This window comes from Schistocerca serialis, chromosome 4, assembly GCF_023864345.2.
Source record: "Schistocerca serialis cubense isolate TAMUIC-IGC-003099 chromosome 4, iqSchSeri2.2, whole genome shotgun sequence".
Lineage (NCBI taxonomy): Eukaryota > Metazoa > Arthropoda > Insecta > Orthoptera > Acrididae > Schistocerca > Schistocerca serialis.
Genome location: NC_064641.1, coordinates 860047840 through 860069186, shown reverse-complemented (window position 1 = coordinate 860069186; position 21347 = coordinate 860047840). Strand labels below are relative to the sequence as shown.

At 38.4% G+C, this 21347-nt stretch overlaps 1 protein-coding gene across 1 annotated transcript in view; it reads left to right on the top strand.

The window, feature by feature from the left end:
* LOC126473497 (hemocytin) overlaps window positions 1-21347 on the top strand; it is a 568134-nt gene that overhangs the window by 391714 nt on the left and 155073 nt on the right. The window contains exons 52-53 of the mRNA XM_050100583.1: window positions 8945-9093; window positions 16130-16316. Of these exons, the coding sequence (XP_049956540.1) occupies window positions 8945-9093; window positions 16130-16316 (336 nt within the window). The remainder of the gene's footprint in view (window positions 1-8944; window positions 9094-16129; window positions 16317-21347) is intronic.

The window sequence follows — 21347 nt, the reverse complement described above, 5'->3', positions numbered from 1 at the left end:
AGTTCTTCACCAAGTGCTTTGAAATTTTGACATAGTGCTTGTGTTTCTGTATACCTACTTATGTGCCCTAGGGTGTAATTTCGACATAATGTTGCATTTAAATATGTGCGTCTCTTTTTTACATACAAGAGTCCCATATGGTACATAAATGCATGACTCGCATGCGTGCGTGCGCGCGCGCACACACACATACACACACACACACACACTCACACTCACACTCACAAAATATGGAGCTCCTGTTGGTATGTAAAAACAAGTGAGTATTCGAATGCAACATTATATCAAAATTTTGAAGGAAGAACTTTTGGAGATTTAAGATTTTGTACAAATGAACTTGAGGGTTTTGCTAAAAGTGTATCTCCTTTATGTAGTAAATATATAATGGAGGGAAAAATTCCACGCGGGAAAAAGATATATATAAAAAAGATGCTGTGACTTACCAAACGGGAAAGTGCTGGTAGATAGACACAATAAAAAACATACAAACACACACACAAATTTCAAGCTTTCGCAACCACCCAAGGTTGCTTCATCAGGAAAGAGGGAAGGAGAGGGAAAGACGAAAGGATGTGGGTTTTAAGGGAGAGGGTAAGGAGTCATTCCAATCCCGGGAGCGGAAAGACTTACCTAAGGGGAAAAAAGGACAGGTATACACTCGCACGCACACACATATCCATCCGCACACATACAGACACAGGCAGACATATGTAAATGCAAAGAGGTTGGGCAGAGATGTCAGTCGAAGCGAAAGTACAGAGGCAAAGATGTTGTTAAATGACAGGTGATGTGCGAGGGGCGGCAACTTGAAATTAGCAGAGGTTGAGGCCTGGTGGGTAACGGGAAGAGAGAGTATATCGAAGGGCAAGTTCCCATCTCCGGAGTTCTGATAGGTTGGTGTCAGTGGGAAGTATTCAGATAACCCGGATGGTGTCACACTGTGCCAAGGTGTGCTGGCCGTGCACCAAGGCATGTTTAGCCACAGGGTGATCCTCATTACCAACAAACACTGTCTGCCTGTGTCTGTTCATGCAAATGGACAGTTTGTTGCTGGTCATTCCCATATAGAAGGCTTCACAGTGTAGGCATGTCAGTCGGTAAATCACATGGGTGCTTTCACACGTGGCTCTGCCTTTGATCGTGTACACCTTCCGGGTTACAGGACTAGAGTAGGTGGTGGTGGGAGGGTGCATGGGACAGGTTTTACACCAGGGACGGTTACAAGGGTAGCAGCCAGAAGGTAGGGAAGGTGGTTTGGGGATTTCATGGGGATGAACCAAGAGGTTACAAAGGTTAGGTGGACGGTGGAGAGATACTCTTGGTGGAGTGGGGAGGATTTCATGAAGGATGGATCTCATTTCGGGGCAGGATTTGAGGAAGTTGTATCCCTGCTGGAGAGCCACATTCAGAGTCTGATCCAGTCCCGGAAAGTATCCTGTCACAAGTGGGGCACTTTTGGGGTTCTTCTGTGGGAGGTTCTGGGTTTGAGGGGATGAGGAAGTGGCTCTGGTTATTTGCTTCTGTACCAGGTCAGGAGGGTAGTTGCGGGATGCGAAAGCTGTTTTCAGGTTATTGGTGTAATGGTTAAGGGATTCAGGACTGGAGCAGATTCGTTTGCCACGAAGACCTACTGTATTTACTCGAATCTAAGCCACACTCGAATCTAAGCTGCACCTGAAAAATGAGACTCGAAATAAAGGAAAAAAATTTCCCGAATCTAAGCCGCACCTGAAATTTGAGACTCGAAATTCAAGGAGAGAGAAAAGTTTTAGGCCACACCTCCAAATCGAAACAAAGTTGGTCCATTGTAATATGAGACACAATTTAGGTCGAATAAATGACGCAACACCTACAGTAGTTTGGTGCGAGTCGTAAGCTTAGCAGTTAAGCTTTACCAGGTAGCCATTGCTAGGCATCAGGCACTCCATCCGTATTTATACGGGTACCCTCCCTTTTTCACGTGCTTCGTCTGGTTTGAATCGATTGCTTATTTGGCTTTGATCTGATAACTGCGTTTTCTATGTTATAGGTGTTTATGTCACTCTAAGCTGAAAATGCATTACTGTACAGTGTCATGCATTGTTTGTCGCATTCTGATAGTGCGTGTTTACGGCCTGTCGCCGCTTGCGGCATGGCTTGCTTTTGTGCGCGCTACCGCCGCTTACAAAAAAAGAGAGAGAGAGAGGAATCGTCTCATTAGCGAAACAGTGGCAAGACACTGCTATTTGTTGTTACTTACACTGCTGCTTTCTTTGATAATGATCACCAAGAACCAAATAATAGACTGCGTATGATAGAAGATGTTCTGAACGAGAATTTAGCGAAAAATTTTTCCATTTGAAAATCTTTGCGAGCGCCTCTTTAGTACATTACATTATGCACAGAAATTAGAGTCAAAAATCTAGTCAATTGCCATGCTTCATTTCTGTCTGTATCACTATTAGGCATAAGAATAATACGAATATAAACATGACACGATACGTATATTCTTCCGCGTTTACTGTTGTCTCACTCTAGTTTCGTAGTTTATTAGGCAGACAGGATTTAAATGAGATAGCAGCAAACACGAAAGAATACATGGCAAAATGTTTACATTCGTATTATTCTTATGGTGAAGAGAATACTGTATGTGATTCACATTTCATCAGGTTCCTATTAGCAACCATCTCTTCTCACAGGTAGGAAAAAATTCAAAATGTATAGTTGGCCATATTGACAAACATCCCAAACAGTCTTGCCAGTCGGATTTTTGTAGTACATTGAAATTCTGCTACATTTGAAGATGAACAATACGGAATTGGTATTTACTTTGCTGGATAATGTATGAAAATGCAGTGGTCGAAACTCGGGGCAGAGAAAAAAAGCTTTTCTTCCACTTTTTTTTTTTTTTTTTTTTTTTTTTTTTACTGACGCAGAGGGTTTTGGCGCCAGTATTTATCTTTGGGCCTACAAAGCATGCCTGTGTATCGCTACATATATTCGACGGCAGAAGTTAATTGTGGCGGCACCTACCAACATTTTTCAGAACCCCCGCTTGCTTTGCACTCGATTCTAAGCCGCAGGCGGTTTTTTGTATTACAAAAACCGGAAAAAAAGTGCAGCTTAGATTCGGGTAAATACGGTAAGCTGTACGGAAGGGACCGTTTGATATGGAATGTGTGGCAGCTGTCATAATGGAGGTACTGTTGCTTGTTGGTGGGTTTCATGTGGATGGATGTGTGAAGCTGGCCATTGGACAGATGGAGGTCAACGTCGAGGAAAGTGTCATGGGATTTGGAGTAGAACCAGGTGAATCTGATGGAACCAAAGGAGTTGAGGTTGGAGAGGAAATTCTGGAGTTCTTCTTCATTGTGAGTCCAGATCATGAAGATGTCATCAATAAATCTGTACCAAACTTTGGGTTGGCAGGCTTGGGTAACCAAGAAGGCTTCCTCTAAGCGACCCATAAATAGGTTGGCGTACAAGGGGGCCATCCTGGTACCCATGGCTGTTCCCTTTAATTGTTGGTATGTCTGGCCTTCAAAAGTGAAGAAGTTGTGGGTTAGGATGAAGCTGGTAAAGGTAATGAGGAAAGAGGTTTTAGGTAGGGTAGCAGGTGATCAGTGTGAAAGGAAATGCTCCATTGCAGCGAGGCCCTGGACATGTGGGATGTTTGTGTATAGGGAAGTGGCATCAATGGTTACATGGATGGTTTCCGGGGGTAACAGATTGGGTAAGGATTCCAGGTGTTCAAGAAAGTGGTTGGCGTCTTTGATAAAGGATGGGAGACTGCATGTAATGGGCTGAAGGTGTTGATCTACATAGATCTTTGGGCTTTTGTCTCTGGTTTAACCTCCCATTTTTCTACTTTTATTGTAAAATTTTTCCTCATGTCTATTTCTTTTTTGATGATGTTGGCTAATTCCCAGGCTTTTTTAACATTTTGGACCCATTCTCCTCCATTAGCGAGGAAATCTATGTATTTTACTATTCTTCTTATTAGTCTGTGTTCAGGAAGCATCATTATGTGGCCATAGAATTTGAGGTGTCTTTTCCTCATGTCTGTCTCTATGTTAGAATATTCTTCAATTTTGGAGGTTTTCTGTAGTCTGTATCTATTCTCAGTCCATATTGGTCCCAAAATTTTCCTAATTATTTTTCTTTCTTCTTTCTTTAGATTTTCTATATCAGTTTACCTGTTTAGTGCCAAGGTTTTGCTGGAATATAACATTGATGGTTTAATTACTGTATTGTAATGTCTAATTTTGGCATTTGCAGATAAGCATTTTTTATTATAGAGATTTTGCACTAATTCTAAACCTTTAAGAGCTTTTTGTAGCCTTTCTTGTTGTTCATATTTTTCAAAGATAGTTTCTCCTAAATATTTAAAGTGTGACATTCTGTTAATTTCTCCATATTTGGTTTGTAATTTGAAAATTTCTAAATTTGTTGTTGTAAACACTGTTTTTTTTCAAATGACATCTACAGGCTGACTTTCTCTGTGCATTCTTTTAGAATTTCTATCTGTTTTATAGCCATCTCACCTCACAAGGATCTGCCATTATTGTGAGATCGTCCACAAAGGCTAAGTAGGGGATTCGTACTGTAGGTTTTTCTTTTTCTTTTTTTTCCCATAATTAAATTGGCATCCAGCAGTTTTCTTCTTCAAGGTTCTTTTCCCATTCTTCCATGACTATCTAGAACTACATTGAACAACAAAGGCGATAACCCATCACCTTGGCTAACCCCAGTTTTTATCTCAAATAGTTTTAGAAGTTTTCCCATAAATTTCACTTTGGATGCTGTATTTGTTAATGTCTCTTGAATGATTTTCTGTATTTTCCTATCCAATCCTTTTTCTTCAAGAATCCTAAATAGTGAGGGTGTGTGGATTGAGTCATAGGTCTTTTTGAAGTCGACAAAGACACACTGTAGGCTTGCCTCGCGTCTTCCTTATTCTTGTGATTAATTTTAGGTTTAAGATTTGCTCTGGGCATGATCTATTTGGCCTTAAACCCGCTTGAAATCTGCGATTTTGGGTTTAGCAGTTGTTGTGCCCTTTCAAGAATACAAGCTGATAATATATTATATGACACAGAGAGTAGAGAAATTCCTCTGTAATTATTCACATCATGTTTGTCTCCTTTTTTATGTAATGGGCATATTAAGGCACAATTCCAATCATCTGGGATTTCTTTGGTGACCCATATAATTTGAATAATTCTTACTAGCTTCTTTCTTGAAATAAGCCCTAGACTTTTGAGAAATTCGGCTACAATTTCATCCTCCCCAGAGGCTTTGTTATTTTTTAATTTCTTTATGTGTTTGATAATTTCGTCTTCTGTTGGTGGTGTTGCACCCATTCTTTTTCTAAGAACCCATTTATCAAATACACATGCATATAAACATGCTTTTAATTTATTGTTTACTTCTTTAGTTGCATTTATGGCCAACTAATGACCACAGCGAGATGACTATTTATTTGTCTTTTCATTCATCCTTCTCCAGAATGGTTTCATTTTTTCAGAATGAACTTTTCTTCTCAGGTTTGACCATTTGACCCCACTTGTTTTTCTATTTGTTTTATCATCCTGTACACCATTGAATTTCTTGACTTCTATGTCAACATCTACATAGATACTCTGCAACTCTGCAATCCACTACGAGTCATTTCATTTCCTGTTACACACACAGTTAGAGTGAGGGAAAAGCGACTGTCTGTATGCCTAAATATGAGCCCCAGTTTCTCGTATCTTATCTTCATGGTCCTTGTGCACAATGTATGTTGGAGGCAATAGAATAATTCAGCACCGAGCAAGGTGACACAGTGGCTAGCCCACTGGACTCGCATTCGGGGGGACGACGGTTCAATCCCGCGTCTGGCCATCCTGATTTAGGTTTTCCGTGATTTCCCTAAATCGCTCCAGCCAAATGCCGGGATGGTTCCTTCCTCATCCTTCCCTAATCCGACGAGACCGATGACCTCACTGTCTGGTCTCCTCCCTCAAACAACCCAACCAACCCCAAGAATTCGGCAGTCAGCTGAAAATGCCAGTTCACTAAATTTTCTGAATAGTATTCTTCAAAATAAAGTTTCCATCCTTCAGTGATTCCCTTTTGAATTTTCGAAGCATATCAGTAACACTTGCATGTTGTTTGAAACTACCATTAACAAATCTAGCAACTCACCTCTGAATTGCTTTGATATCTTCCTTTAACCCAAGCTGGTACAGGTCCCAAACACTTGAGCAGTACTCAAGAATAGGTCACACTCGCATCCTATATGCAGTCTCCTTTACAGATAAACCACACTTTTCTAGAACTCTCCCAATAAACCAAAGTCAACCTTTCATCTTCACTACCTCATCAAATGTCCATTCCATTTCACATCATTTTCCAGTGTTACACCCAGATATTTAAACGACGTGATTGTGCCAAGGAGAATGCTGTATCCGAACATTATGGGTTTGTTTTTCTTACTCATCCACATTAATGTAAATTTTCTTAGATTTTAGAGTTAGCTGCCATTAATCACATTTTACTTTGACACCTTACTATGCAGCATCAGCAAACAACCGAAGATTGCTGCCTACCCTAGTCTGAATTTGTCTCTGTTGAGGAAAGTGACCTGTTCAATGTGTGTTTTTCCTAGGTCCTTTATGATCCTGTTGCCTCAGTAATGAATCATTCTTGGATCCCTGAAAACATCATATTAAGAATATGTGGTAAAAATCTAAAAAAAATTCCATTAATATAAATTATAGAAGTGGCCATCCCCCTCTTGCAATGACCCTCATCAGGAGTTCACTATGTTAGTTAAAACTACATTTACACATCAGACTGGATATTATGTGCATAAGTACAGTAACTTATCTCAGCACTACATGAACCCTAGTTATGATGACAGCTCATTGTGACCCAAATTGTGAACTATATAAATTATGTTTGTAATAAGCTGTTTGACATATCAGTCTAGAAAAGGACTGATAATTCTTTGAATAAAAAGAAATGTAGGAAATTAGAGAAACTTAGGAAAGGAAGGAAATTTAGAACTTTCAGAAAGTGACTTTTCAGTGTTCATTTTCATGGACTCCTGACCTTTTCAACCTTGCCTAGATGCTATTTTGTGGTATTGTTGAAGCTGTACCTTTTCTTGTTTATCTGTTGAATGGGTGAGTTTATTAGCCAAAGTATCACATTGTTCACAAAGTGTCCTTGTGATTAGTGTAGAAATTCAAGTTAAACTCGTTTTTATTAATTCTACAATAATTGTTTTCTGCAGCTGGCTCTTTTCCTTCACATTCAACATGTCCATTGTACAAATTACGGGGTAGTCAAATATTCATGTTTTCTTGTAAATATCTTCTGTTTGGAATGACTCTAAATGTGATGGAAAATATTACCACTTGCTGAACGACAGCCTGACCCTACTAAGAAAATCAGAAAAAAATAAAGTTACACAACTTGGGCCATAAGGGGTTCATATACCTATTTGTGTGTACTATGGCTTGAAATTCTCTAGTCTGCACCACCTTTTCCTCCTCCAAAATACTCACACATGCATCTCAATTGCTACCCTTTGCTCACTTTTATGTACATAAGATGGGGATGTTTACACTTGTCTTTTACTTACTTGTTCTTAAAATATCGTGAGGAATTGATGTTTCTTCAAGTGCAGTTATTAAATGTCATGGAACTAACAAGATATACATCTTAATATTTTAAATATAGTCTGATACACTTCATTTCCATTAGATGCTGTGTTGCAGTGTCTGATGATTGCTCCTTCAGTAAATGAAAATTATTATTCTCAAATTAAATCAGAAAACTTCTTGTTGCCACTTCAAGATGTACATTGCTGATCAATATTTAATACTTTGCAAATATGATATAAGGTAGTTAGTAATTTTTTTATGTTCAGTTTAAGATAACTTAAGTTTTCTGCTTTCTACTTATATTTTGTCATCTTGACTTCTTCATTGTTCTTTGTTGCCAAGTGTAGCTAAACTTTCTAGCAGAGTGGCAAAAAGTATTTCCAGCTTTCTCAAGTTTTCTTGTATCCATTAAAATAGATGGTTTCAGGAAACACATACTTCTGTGAACAAACTCTCTACACATAGTACTGATTAACAAAAACTATGTGTAGCGCGACGCCAAAGAGAATGACAATGAGTCATTGCATGACTCTACTTAACATGTTTTTTGAACAAAATTTTCTGTTCAACATTAACTAGTTCAGATTAATAATGTAGTTATGCTATATGAATTTTTGTACACAAGTACTAACTATTTGTACTAGTTTTATATATGACTTCATTTACAAATGTACCAGATTTTTTAAGCAAAAATGGAGGAAGTTTTTGATTACTTCACAATTTTTAAATGATTTAATAATTAATCATTTTGATTACAAATATATTGCAATAGAGAAACTTTGGAATAAAATTACATATAACAACAATAGGCATATCATACAAAATTTTTGTGAGTGGTCAGTATTTGAATATAGAAACAGTTCTCATAAGCATTATATATTGATACAAATGTCTGTTTAAGATAAATGACATGCTAGTAACAAGCAAAGATATTTTGAATTTTGCACATTGTACATGTGACAGGTGTTTCAGGCTGCATACTAAAATAATGTCTTAGATTGTGTACTAAAATTAGTGTATGGCATTGTCCAGTTTCATTACAGGTGTTTCAAGTGGTTAAATTGCTACATTCCCATCAGAAGAGAGCACACATCCCATATTGGCAATCCATATTTATGTTTTCTGTTGTTTACCTTGATTGATTATTCTGAATACTGAGAACAAACTTACTACCTTATCTTCGTACTATCAGGACTTGTGCTTCATCTCTAATGACCTTGTCATCAAGAAAACATGAAAGACTGATATTCCTAATATCCACTTTACTTCTATAACATGTATTCTTTTAATCCGAATCATTTTTGTTCCAGGAAAATACAGTAATAGTAAAAATTATAAACGACTTCCAAAGGTGGTGGTTCAGCGCTGTCCCACTTATGTTTGTGTGCCACCAGCAGTTCCGTCTCCATCTCCAGGGCCTTGTCCAGAACCCCCAACGTGTCCATCACCACTTCAACAGGTATATACATCTTCCACTGTAATAGTACTGAAGATTGTTCATTGTTCTGTCACCATACCTTTATATGAGCACTCATGATTAGAATAATTATTAAAAATCACAAATAAACAAATATATAGAAGTTCTGGATTCAGAAAAATCCATGGTAGTCAGGATTGCAAATATACTTTTATTTGTTTTATAGTTTCAGTTTATCTACAAGCCATCTTCCAATCTTAATCATTTTTCTATAGTCTCCATATGGCTAGCTTGGCACATTTATCTTGCTGTTTGACATGGTCATGACAACACCTCGCATATCACCATTTTGACCAAATCAAACAATAAGAAAGAAATATATGTAGAGCTATTTTAGTGCTTCTCTTTCATCCAGGGGTGAATCAAAGTATTGGAACTATATTGCCCCCATAATTTATTTTTGAATATAGATTGAAGAAAGTCAAAACTATGTTCATAGCATTTGTAGTTTCAGAAATATCATTTTACAGTATTAACAGAGATGCAGACTTTGAAACTCTGAAGTTAGCGGGAAGTAAAAGTTTATCTAAAAGTTGTACAGAAGTCAGACTGCAATAATAAGAGTTGGGGGACATGAAAGGGAAGTAGTACTTGAGAAGGTAGTGAGAGTGTAGTAGCCTATCCATGACGTTCTTTAACATCTATGTGTAGCTTATGTATGACGTTATTCAGTCTGTACATGGAGCAAGCATTAAAGTAGACCAAGGAAAAATTTTATAGGAATTTAAAGTTCACAAAGATGAAATTAAAAAATTGTGGTTTATTGATGACAAATTCAGTTAAATGGAATGGATAATGTCTTGAAAAGAGGTTATCAGATGAATAGAAACAAAAATAAAAGAAGGGTTGCGGAATGGATTTGAATGGATTCAGGCCAAACTTAGGAAATCAAATTTGCAAAAGAAACACTAATAGCAGTAGATGACTTACTTCTTGGGTAGAAAAATAGCTGATGGTGGCTGAAGTAGAGAGAACATAAATAATACAGACCAGCAATAGCAAGAAAAGCATATCTGAAAGAGAGAAATTTATTAACATTCAATATAAATTTTAGTGTTTGTACAGGGTTATTACAAATGATTGAAGCGATTTCACAGCTCTACAATAACTTTATTATTTGAGATATTTTCACAATGCTTTGCACACACATACAAAAACTCAAAAAGTTTTTTAGGCATTCACAAATGTTCGATATGTGTCCCTTTAGTGATTCGGCAGACATCAAGCCGATAATGAAGTTCCTCCCACACTCGGTGCAGCATGTCCCCATCAATGAGTTTGAAAGCATCGTTGATGCGAGCTCGCAGTTCTGGCACATTTCTTGGTAGAGGAGGTTTAAACACTGAATCTTTCACGTAACCCCACAGAAAGAAGTCGCATGGGGTTAAATCGGGAGAGCGTGGAGGCCATGACATGAATTGCTGATCATGATCTCCACCACAACTGATCCATCGGTTTTCCAATCTCCTATTTAAGAAATGCCGAACATCATGATGGAAGTGCGGTGGAGCACCATCCTGTTGAAAGATGAAGTCGGCGCTGTCGGTCTCCAGTTGTGGCATGAGCCAATTTTCCAGCATGTCCAGATACATGTGTCCTGTAATGTTTTTTTCACAGAAGAAAAAGGGGCTGTAAACTTTAAACCGTGAGATTGCACAAAACACGTTAACTTTTGGTGAATTGCGAATTTGCTGCACGAATGTGTCAGGATTCTCTACCGCCCAGATTCGCACATTGTGTCTGTTCACTTCACCATTAAGAAAAAATGTTGCTTCATCACTGAAAACAAGTTTCGCACTGAACGCATCCTCTTCCATGAGCTGTTGCAACCGCGCCGAAAATTCAAAGTGTTTGACTTTGTCATCGGGTGTCAGGGCTTGTAGCAATTCTAAACGGTAAGGCTTCTGCTTTAGCCTTTTCCATAAGATTTTCCAAACCGTCGGCTGTGGTACGTTTAGCTCCCTGCTTGCTTTATTCGTCGACTTCCGCGGGCTATGCGTGAAACTTGCCCGCACACGTTCAATCGTTTCTTCGCTCACTGCAGGCCGACCCATTGATTTCCCCTTACAGAGGCATCCAGAACCTTTAAACTGCGCATACCATCGCCGAATGGAGTTAGCAGTTGGTGGATCTTTGTTGAACTTCGTCCTGAAGTGTCGTTGCACTGTTATGACTGACTGATGTGAGTGCATTTCAAGCACGACATATGCTTTCTCGGCTCCTGTCGCCATTTTGTCTCACTGCGCTCTCGAGCACTCTGGCGGCAGAAACCTGAAGTGCGGCTTCAGCCGAACAAAACTAGTGTCCACCTGGGTGCAGTCATTGATGAACCACTATATTTCGACAGTGAATCTTGCTGGCATCTTCAGGTAATACCTGCAGATGAGTGTATTTGATATGTTATGGCTCCTGTATACTCTTTTATCATTCCCCACCCTGATCCCCCCTGACCAGCTGCACACAGTGTCAACTGGAGTATCAGTGGGAGACCACAGTCACCAGTCCCTGATAAAATCTGCTTCCACCATCAGGTGTGGATGTCACTCTTGGTCAATGTTGTACCTTCAGTTAGCTGAGCACTATGTTCTATGTTTTACTAAAAGGAAAGCCACTTTCCCTATTGACAAGGCCATCAGCAACATGTATCTCAACAGTCTCCTTTAAGTTGCAATCCCAAAATGATGAGGTTTGTCTTAGCACTTCATATTTTACAGAATCTGCAGTGTTCTGGAACTGTAGATTTTGGGGGTGATTAAGTTCAGTGTTTCCCCTGTGCTTCTGGCACCTTTCTTCAACTATCCACAAAGTATGCCCAATTTATGCCTAATTGCATTTACGTGGTATAATAGAGGCACCTAGTTTATGGAGCTGCAAGTTGTGTACAAGTACAGTGGTATTGTTTCAGTTCTGCACAAGCCTGTTTCACAGGCATTTCACAGGGTACAATTCATGTCACAGCCCAAAATGTGTCTGTGGAAGGGTGCTTCCATTCTCATTCTGAATATCTATTAGTGTATACTCTTTCAGTATACCTCTCTGCCACCTGCATTACAAATGCCCAAATAAATAAAATATGTGTTACTAAATCTTGTCAGAGATACCCACGTGAATAACAGCAATTATACAGAAGGCTAGTACATGACAGCCCTGGAAACATTCACCGATAATTGGATGGTGTACACATTGTATTCCATAGTACAACATTTTGGGAGAGAGGCTAAGTTGTGTCTGCAGTCAACTCCAGTGCCCTCTAGCCTTACCTAGCCATGTTGAAAAATATTTGTTCACCAGGCCTTCTTTACCCAACTCCATTTTGTGTGCTGATCTATGACAGATGATGTGTCTGTTACTCTCATGTAGGAGTGTTACACATCCACAGCCAGTGTACTGTGTATTTTTCATGGTTTTTTTCCGTTAAGATGTGTCAGTAAATTCAATATAGCAGAAGCCGGGACCACTTCATGAAACAGACAAATGAAACCACAATTTAAAAATCATTTTATTTTCCATTGACATTGAACATTGCGGGAAACATGATCAACAGAATTTGCTTCAGCAGACACATTTTAAAGTTTAATTTGAAATATTCCACCCCTCCCCAATCCCATCCTGGTTGGGTAAAATCTAGGCAGCTAGCACCATTGTAGATGGATAAGTTAATATTTTTCACAGTGTAATAATAACTATATTTTTTCTGTGGTTTTGGATTGAAACAGGGACCTGTTTACTCATACTCGCATAGGCTGCCTGACTGAATCATTCCATCAACACTTGTATGCATACTGTTAATGAATTCCTTTAATTTGTTGCCAAATGAATTTAACTTATTTTCATTTGTTTCAATGTTTGTGAAATGTTATAAGTTAAATGAAGTTCTTTAGTGCATTAATAAAGATGACAATTTAATTGTGGCGAGGGACTGGAATTTTATTCTGGATAAAAGAAGAGAAGAAAAATATGAGAATGGCACGGATTATCGGAAAAGAATGAAAGGGAAGCTGCGTGGCACAATTTCACACACTGAACATTTTATCATTACTACAACGTTATTTATCAAGAAAGGAAGGTTGTTTGGTAAAGAGACCAGTAGGTGATAGAAGGTTTCAGTTAGATTGCGATTATAAAGGTAAGATACAAAACTTTCAAAGGCAGGTTTTAAACTGTGAAACATTTCCAGAAGAAGATATAGTCTCTGACTGTAATTTATTAGATGTGAAATGCAGGATAAAACTGCATAAAAATGCAAAAATATTGGAAATTTCAAACAATAGAAAATCCAGGATGGATTGTAACAGTATTATGGGAAGGAAAGTTGCTACTCACCATATAGCAGAGACGCTGAGTCACAGATGGACACAACAAAAAGACTTTCACAGTTATAGCTTTTGGGCATTAAGGCCTTTTTGTCAACAATAGACACACATATGCACACAAGCCACACAAACACACACACACACACACACACACACACACACACACACACACACACACAACTCACACATGACTGTAGTCTCAGGCAACTGAAACCAAACAGCTACTGTCATGCAGGAGTGTTTACTCATCCACAGGCAGTGTACTGGGTATTTTTCATGTTTTGTTGTTCCGTTAAGATGTGTCATTAAATTCAATATAGCAGAAGCAGGGACCACTTCATGGAACTTTGTTGTGCCTATCTGTGACTCAGCATCTCCATTATATGTTGAAGTTTGGAAATTTAGGAGATATGAGTTGCATAAGTTGATACGACCAGAGCTTGTTGAGCATTTCAAAGGGCGCATTAGGCAATGACTAACTAAAGCAAAATGAAAAAATACAATAGAAAATACATGGATAGCTTTGAAAGATGAAATGCTGAAAGCAACAGAGGAAAAACGAGACAAAGAGACAATACTAAAAGACAATACCCAGCAAAAGTGCTTGAATAATATGTGAGATATTAAATGTATTAGGTGGAAGGATAAAATATATACATGCAGCAGATGAAGTACATAAAAAAATTATTCTAGCATCTAAAAACTTAGTTTGATAGAAAGGATAAAATGGCAAAGCAGGAATTACTAGGACAGAAATTCAAAGCTGTAGATGCATGCATCATTGTAAGAAAGATAGATACTGGAATATCAAATAAATGTGTGGGGAAAAGAAGGGCAATTGTATGAACATTAGGATCTCAGATGGCAAACCAGTACCAATCAAAGAAGAGAAGACTGAAAGATCAAACAAATACATAGAAGGGCTATAAAAAGGAAAGAAACTTGAAGGTAGTTTTATGGAAGGGAGGACCAAATAGATGTAAATGAGATGGATGTTGGAATACATAAAAAAATAATTTTATGTACTAAGGGAAAACAAAGCATGAGAGTAGCTGACATCTACTCAGAATTATTAAGATCCTTGAGAAAATAAGGCATAAAAAACTGTTCCATGTGGTATGCAGGATTTATTATGGAGTCAAAATACTCTCAAGCTCCAAGAAGAATTTAATAACCACTATGCTAAAAGAAGTAAGGTGCTGACAGTTGTGAGTGCTACAGAACCGTTTGTTTGGTATGTCGCCATGTACTCATTCCATTCTTTGTAAATGGGACTGGCCTTTTTCTGTACTGAAAATATGATGGTGTAAGGATGAAACTTCAATCCACATATCCCACAGCCATGAAAATACTGGACTATTCGTTTGATAGTGTTCACTAAAGATGTTCATGATGTAAATTTCCACCAGTGTTTGTAGAGATAAATGGAAAGTCTGATAGAAGCCAACCTGTTATAAGATCAGGTTAGGTCTGGAGAAATGTATGGGCAAAAATGGCAATATTGACCCTACAACTTACCTTACAAAATGGGTTGAAGAAACATAAATCTTCATTCAAACTTTCTAAGTTTTTCAAAAATGTTTAAAATGTTGACAGAAGTCCTGATGTTAAGAGTGATAAAATATATTAATCAAAAGATTATTACAACTTGTACAGAAACAAGACTGCAGCTCTCTAAGAGTTGAATGACCTGAAAGGAAGACAATTGTTGAAAGGAAGTGGAACAGCTTTGTAGCCTATTTAAAATGTTATTCAATCTGTCCTCAGAAGAAGTAGTAAAGGAAACTAAGGAGAAGTTTGAAAGAGAAATTAAAGCTCAGGAAGAATTAAAATTCACTGATAACAATATAATACTGTCAGCAAAGTACCTGGAAGATCAGATGCATGAAATGGACATTGTTTTTAAAAGAGGTCGTAAGATGGAACATAAATAAAATTAAAACAAGGGGAATGGAGAGTAGTGGAATGAAGGTAGATGGTGCTGGGAAAACAAGATTAGGAAATGAGTTGTTGAAAGTAGTGGCGAGTTTTGCTATTTTGACAGCAAAATTCCTAATGGTATTAGAAGTAAAGAAGTATAAAGTGTAGACTTGACAATTGCAAGAATACATTTGTGGAGAAAAATAAATCTCCTAATATCCATACTAATATTGCAGATATGAAAGTAACTATCTCTGTTACGTTTTCATGACTAGACCGATGAACACATTTCGATTAAATTTGGTATGGAGATAACTTGAACCCTGAGGAAGAACATAGGCAGCTTTAGAAAGAATGGTATTTTGTCTTGTGTTTGTTGGAGATCATACACAAAATTTTGAAATGTGGAGTTACAGAAAAATATTGAAGTTTAGACAGGTAGATTAGAACTGTAACTAATGAAGAGATACTGAATCAAACTAGGGAAAAAATATTTATGGCACAGTGTGAATCAAAGAAGGGATAGATTGACAGGGAACCTCCTGAAGCAATGGTGAATAGCTAATTTGGTAATTGAGATATTTGTGGGAGTAAAAATTATACAGGGAGAAAAAACTTGGAAAAAGTAAGAAAATTCAAATAGATGTAGTTTGTAATAGTTATGTAGAGCTAAAAAGAATGGGAAGCTACTTAGTCTTTTCTTTCTGGATCCTTCACACATTTTTCTTTTTGCTGTCTATGCTTTTCCTGATTCAGGGTTGCCATAAAAACTTTGTTCTTGTTAGGTGGAAAAGCCAAGCACAAATGGATGCCCAAATTATACTTGTGAACCACCTGAACCTCCAAATGCAGTATGCAACTTGACTGGTATCTCCTTCAGCACATTTGATGGTGTTGGGTTCCAGTACAGATGGTGTGTGCATATGTTAGCAAGAGACAATTCACATGAGGAAGAGAACTGGGAAGTAACAAGTAAGTAATACTTGATGTATGAGTTTCAGACTTGATTGATGATCTTATCAAGGGTCAAATACTTTGACATAAAATTCTTATTGTATGTGATTATCCTGAAGTATATAGAGTTATCCAGTAAATGCAACTTCACACTTCTTTCAAAGGCTCTTGACTGTAAATTAATAAGAGTGTAATTGATTAAAAACGAATATGTCTATGTGCATACAAGTACCAACAGAATATTCCAAATGTGTTGAAGAAGTTGACATAACTGCCTGTGTTTCAGTGTAATGTATTCTGGGACCCATAAACATCATAGTTCTTTAAATTTTATGGTCATTTTACATTAGATGTAGTTATTTACTTATCTTTTCATCTTGCCATATAGTAGACTTTAGTGTTTACAGTCTTTCCACGTGACATTTATGGACCAGTAATGTCTCCAAGGCAATATTTTTTCTTTGCTTTCAATGATAACAATGATCAGATAAATCTGTGCCACACAAGCATACTATAGCCCACTGCATAATTTGTTTTTGCATTTTCATTTCCCAAGCCCTCAACGTGTTTTCCATAGGTTCCTTCACAGCTGTCAACATATTTGTTTTTCTATTTCCTGTGTTTATTTAGTTTACATTGTGTTTTTCCTTTCTTCTTTTAATGTCCTAAACCCCACCCCTCCCCTTTTTCAGTAAACTCCCTCATCAACCCCTCACAGCACCCAGAGGATACCTTGCTAACCGTTTTCACCTACCACATAACACATCCCCTAAAACTCCCTCCCAATATTCTACAGAATCAAGAACCCAGACAAACCAAAGACATTGTTACAAACTATCAATCAAAAAAAGTCAGCCCTCCCGAAATTTCATTTGTATCCAGTGGCATCACTTTCAGCCATACATGCAGGATTAGTCATGCTGAATTTGTCAGAGACCTAGTCTCCTACAATCCCTACAACATAAACAATTTTTTTGCCATCAAGTCCTTCTGCGAAAGCCAACCAAAATCTAACTCTAAATCTTGCTTCCTCTGGTTCATACTTCCATCCAGTTCTAACTCTTCTTCACTCCCACCTAATCAGCCCCTGGTTACCTTCCAGGAATTTATTGCCTCTTCTTTTTATGGAGCCTTTAACCTGCATCTATGCAGGTTCAGCATGTTTACTGTTGGATTTTGCATGGTTAATTTAAGGGGTAGCACAGCTGGATGCCATTCCTGTCACCAGCCCATTCCCCCTACCACCACCACCAATCCCCTCCCAGGAGGGAATATGTGTACACCAAACTCATGCATACAGTGTATCCATGTGTCTGAACATTTTCCAAATGTTTTCAAATTGTGTAACTGGGCTCAGGCTTGGGTACCAGCCCTGTATTCACCTGCTCGATGTGGGAAACTGCCTAAAAACCACATCCACCTGGCCTGCACACTACCCTCATTGTTAATCCACTGGGCAGATTCTGTCCAGGGCTGGCACACCTGCCAGAATCTTGGAAGCGACCTGCTAAGACTATCCAAGTGGCTCCAGGAATGTCTCCCCTCTAACTTGGATAACCTGCTGCTCCTAGGCCCCTCTCCAATAACAATAACCTCTTGATGGAGGAAGGAACAGTGATCCACAAACTTAAGACATATCCCAATTTAATCACTCTCTCTGCAGACATAGCTCCACCACTCTCACAGTGAACTACATTAGTACTTGATATAATCTATCTGCCACTTGCCGACTCTTCCATCCACAAGCACTTCCAAAATGAACCCACCCTGAAAGTTCAACGTAACCTCAAATTCCTACTCAAATCCTCAGGTTCATACCAGGATCTCTGCCCAGTCCATCTTTCTCCTCCCCCCAACTACTAACCACACAACCACCTTCTACATAATTCCCAAAATCTATAAACTTTACCATATGGTCACACCATTGTAGGTGGTTAAAAAGAATGTTGGCTTCTTTTGACTAATTTCCCTTATCAAAGACACAACTCACTTCCTACAACTCCCTTAACCATAATGACCGTACAACTTATAATATCCCTACTTTTCCGTATTGATGCCACAACTCTCTACACTAATATTCCCCATGCCAATGGCCTTGCTTCTGTTGGACACTACCTCTTCCAATGTCCTACTGATTCCACACTCACCACCTCATTCCTTATACACATGACAGACTGCATTCGCAATCAAAACCAGTTCTCCTTTGAGGGAAATATACAAAACAAACCTAAAGAATGGCCATTGGAACCTGCATGGCATCCTTCTGTGGCAGCCTGTTTATGGGCCATCTAGAGGAACTCTACCCACCTAAAACTACAACCCGTTGGCTGGTTCAGGTTCATTGTGATATCTTCACGGTCTGGAGCCAGGGTCAAAGGACACTATCCTCATTCCTTCACAGCTTCAGCCACATTCTCTCCCATCCAGTTCACTTAGTCTTCCCCAGTCCTTCCTTAACACTGACCTCCACCTCTCTTATGGATTGCTATGAACCTCTGTTCATGTCAGGCCCATTAACCATCAACATTACCACTAATTTGCTAACTGCCATTCCTGACACACCAAAAACTCTCTACCATCTAGTTTGGCCATCTGTAGTGTTGAGCAGTCCCTTACCCATTATGCTGAAGGTCTAACTAGCACCTCCTCAGACATAACCCCCCAAACCTAGTCCACCATTAGATTAACAATGTGACATTCACGTATGTTCCTAACCGTCAACCAACCCTATGAACCAACTGCAAAGAACCACTGCCCTCATCAACCAATATCATACCAGACTTTTGCAAAGCAGGAGCCACAGACTGTTAGTCTTCTCAACTTGTTGGTGATTTACAGTTGTCAGTAACTGCCAGACATCTATGACAATTATGTCACGTGATAAACATCTCACATTCAGGAAACGACTGCAGAAACCTGCTTTAACACCCAAATGTAAACAGATGCGTCAAAGATTATGCAGTACTTCATAACAACAAACTACTTTCGATGCATCTTTCTCGTGGGCCTCATTTTGATGAGCATGATGTCACAACTGTTTACATTTCTAACAGGTCATGGGAAAATATTACGAGTGTTGGTTTGAGAAGCATTACTTTCAAAGTAAATTTGCTTTTACACAAGATGAATGTGCAAGTGAGAAAGGGCCATAAATTTCATAAATCACAGAGTGTTAAACTCTCATTCAAAGTTTAACACTGAGGACCAGCCACTTAGAAAAATCTCAGGCTTACAAGATCAGCCATTTATGCCATTACTTAAGGTTTTACTGGCACATTGGTGTTTGATGTATCTTAAAATATAACACAAACTAAAAAAGACCAAGTTTCAAGGTTAGTTTTTCATATTTATTTTAGTTCTTTCATAGATTACAAATTAAGCAATAATGATGGCAAAAATTGTAATTATCCTCCAAAAACATGTAATTTCACATCTAATTGGCTTCTCTGTGGAAAAACATGTGCTTGATGGAACAGCTATGTAGCCCACGAAATGCTTGGTGCTTAGCAGTGAAATTTATCATTGCGCTCATCAGAAATATTCAGCTACTGCAATTTAAGCTATGCTCTTAGGATCTGCCTAGCCACAGCCTCAGAAAAACACAGGAAAAACTTTATGATTACAAATATATGTAAAAGCTTAGTTTTTCTTGTAGCTATTCTGTTTGTATATGGATTTAAATCATGAACTTTTCTTATTTGTGTGTTTGTGCAACTTAACAATGATGTTGCAGTTGGTTGGTTACATCATGTGCCCTATGCTCTGAATACCTGCTGTCATTGGCTGGCAAGATCATATGATATGAGCTATGATTGGCTGCCAAAAGCACATCACAATCTCAATTTCAGTGCTTTGGAAGTTATCGTGATGTATTTGGTGGAATTTGTGTTTATACTTTCATAATACGAAAATATGCAGTGTAAAAGTTGCTGCACATCAAAGGTCGTTCAGAAACAAGTTTTTTCTTTATGTGTTTCATTTCCTAAAGTGCTGGTAAATTCTATGCCAGTGTATAAAACCTTCACCAATCAAAGGGCTGTAAGTTCTACAGCTCAGAAGGGAAAGTATATCATCACTTAACAAAGAAAAAATGTACTTTCACCTAGCAAAAAGTGTATATTCACCAAGGAAAATGTTTTTTTTTTTTCACCTTAGAAAACGTGTATTTTTAACCAGGAAAAATCTTGTGGAATTCTGTCTTTATCTGATTTCAGCCACTGTAGGTGTAAGAGGTTGAATGAAGTTTGGAAAGTAGGAAAGAAATACTGGGAGACTGAAGTTTTGTAAGTGGCTCATGAGTCATGCATGCATGTACTCAATCAGTAACAGGATTTCCAAGATAGGAGAACTTCTGAGTTTGAATCCCAGTCCAACACATGTGTAGAATATTATTTCAAGTAATCTTGATAAGGTATTTGTGATCAAATGAAAAGCCCTCTATGTCTGAAACACATATTAAAAATAACATTCTCTTGAGAAATTGTTTATAATTTTAAGTGAAGTTTGTCTCTGTATGTTACTGTTCAAAGAAAACGTAAAGATTTGTCCAATTTTAAACAGTGAAAAATCCAGGATGGAAAAACAACAATGAGATACTGTGGTCATGTGTGTGTGAGCTGTGCTTGTGCTAATGTGTGTGCTTTCTACTCAAGCAGAAGGCCTCTGGCTGAAAGCTTAAATGTTAGCAATCTTTTTGTTGTGCCTCTTTGCGATTCAACATTTCCTCTATATGGTGAATCTTCTCAATATCCAGTTTTGTACGAAACGTAACACGGTTCCCATCAGATCATTGAAGTTAAGTGTTGCCGGACTAGCACTTGAGTGCATGACTGTCCAGGTCTGCCAAGCACTGTTGGCGAGCGGGGTGCACTCAGCCCATATGAGGTCAACTGAGGAGCTACTTGATTGGGAAGTAGCAGCTCTGGTTACAAAGACTGACAGTGGTCAGGAGAGCAGTGTGCTGACCACATACCCCTCTATGTCAGCATCCAGTGATGCCTGTTGGCTGAGGATGACACAGTGATCAGTCGACACCATTGGGCATTTCAA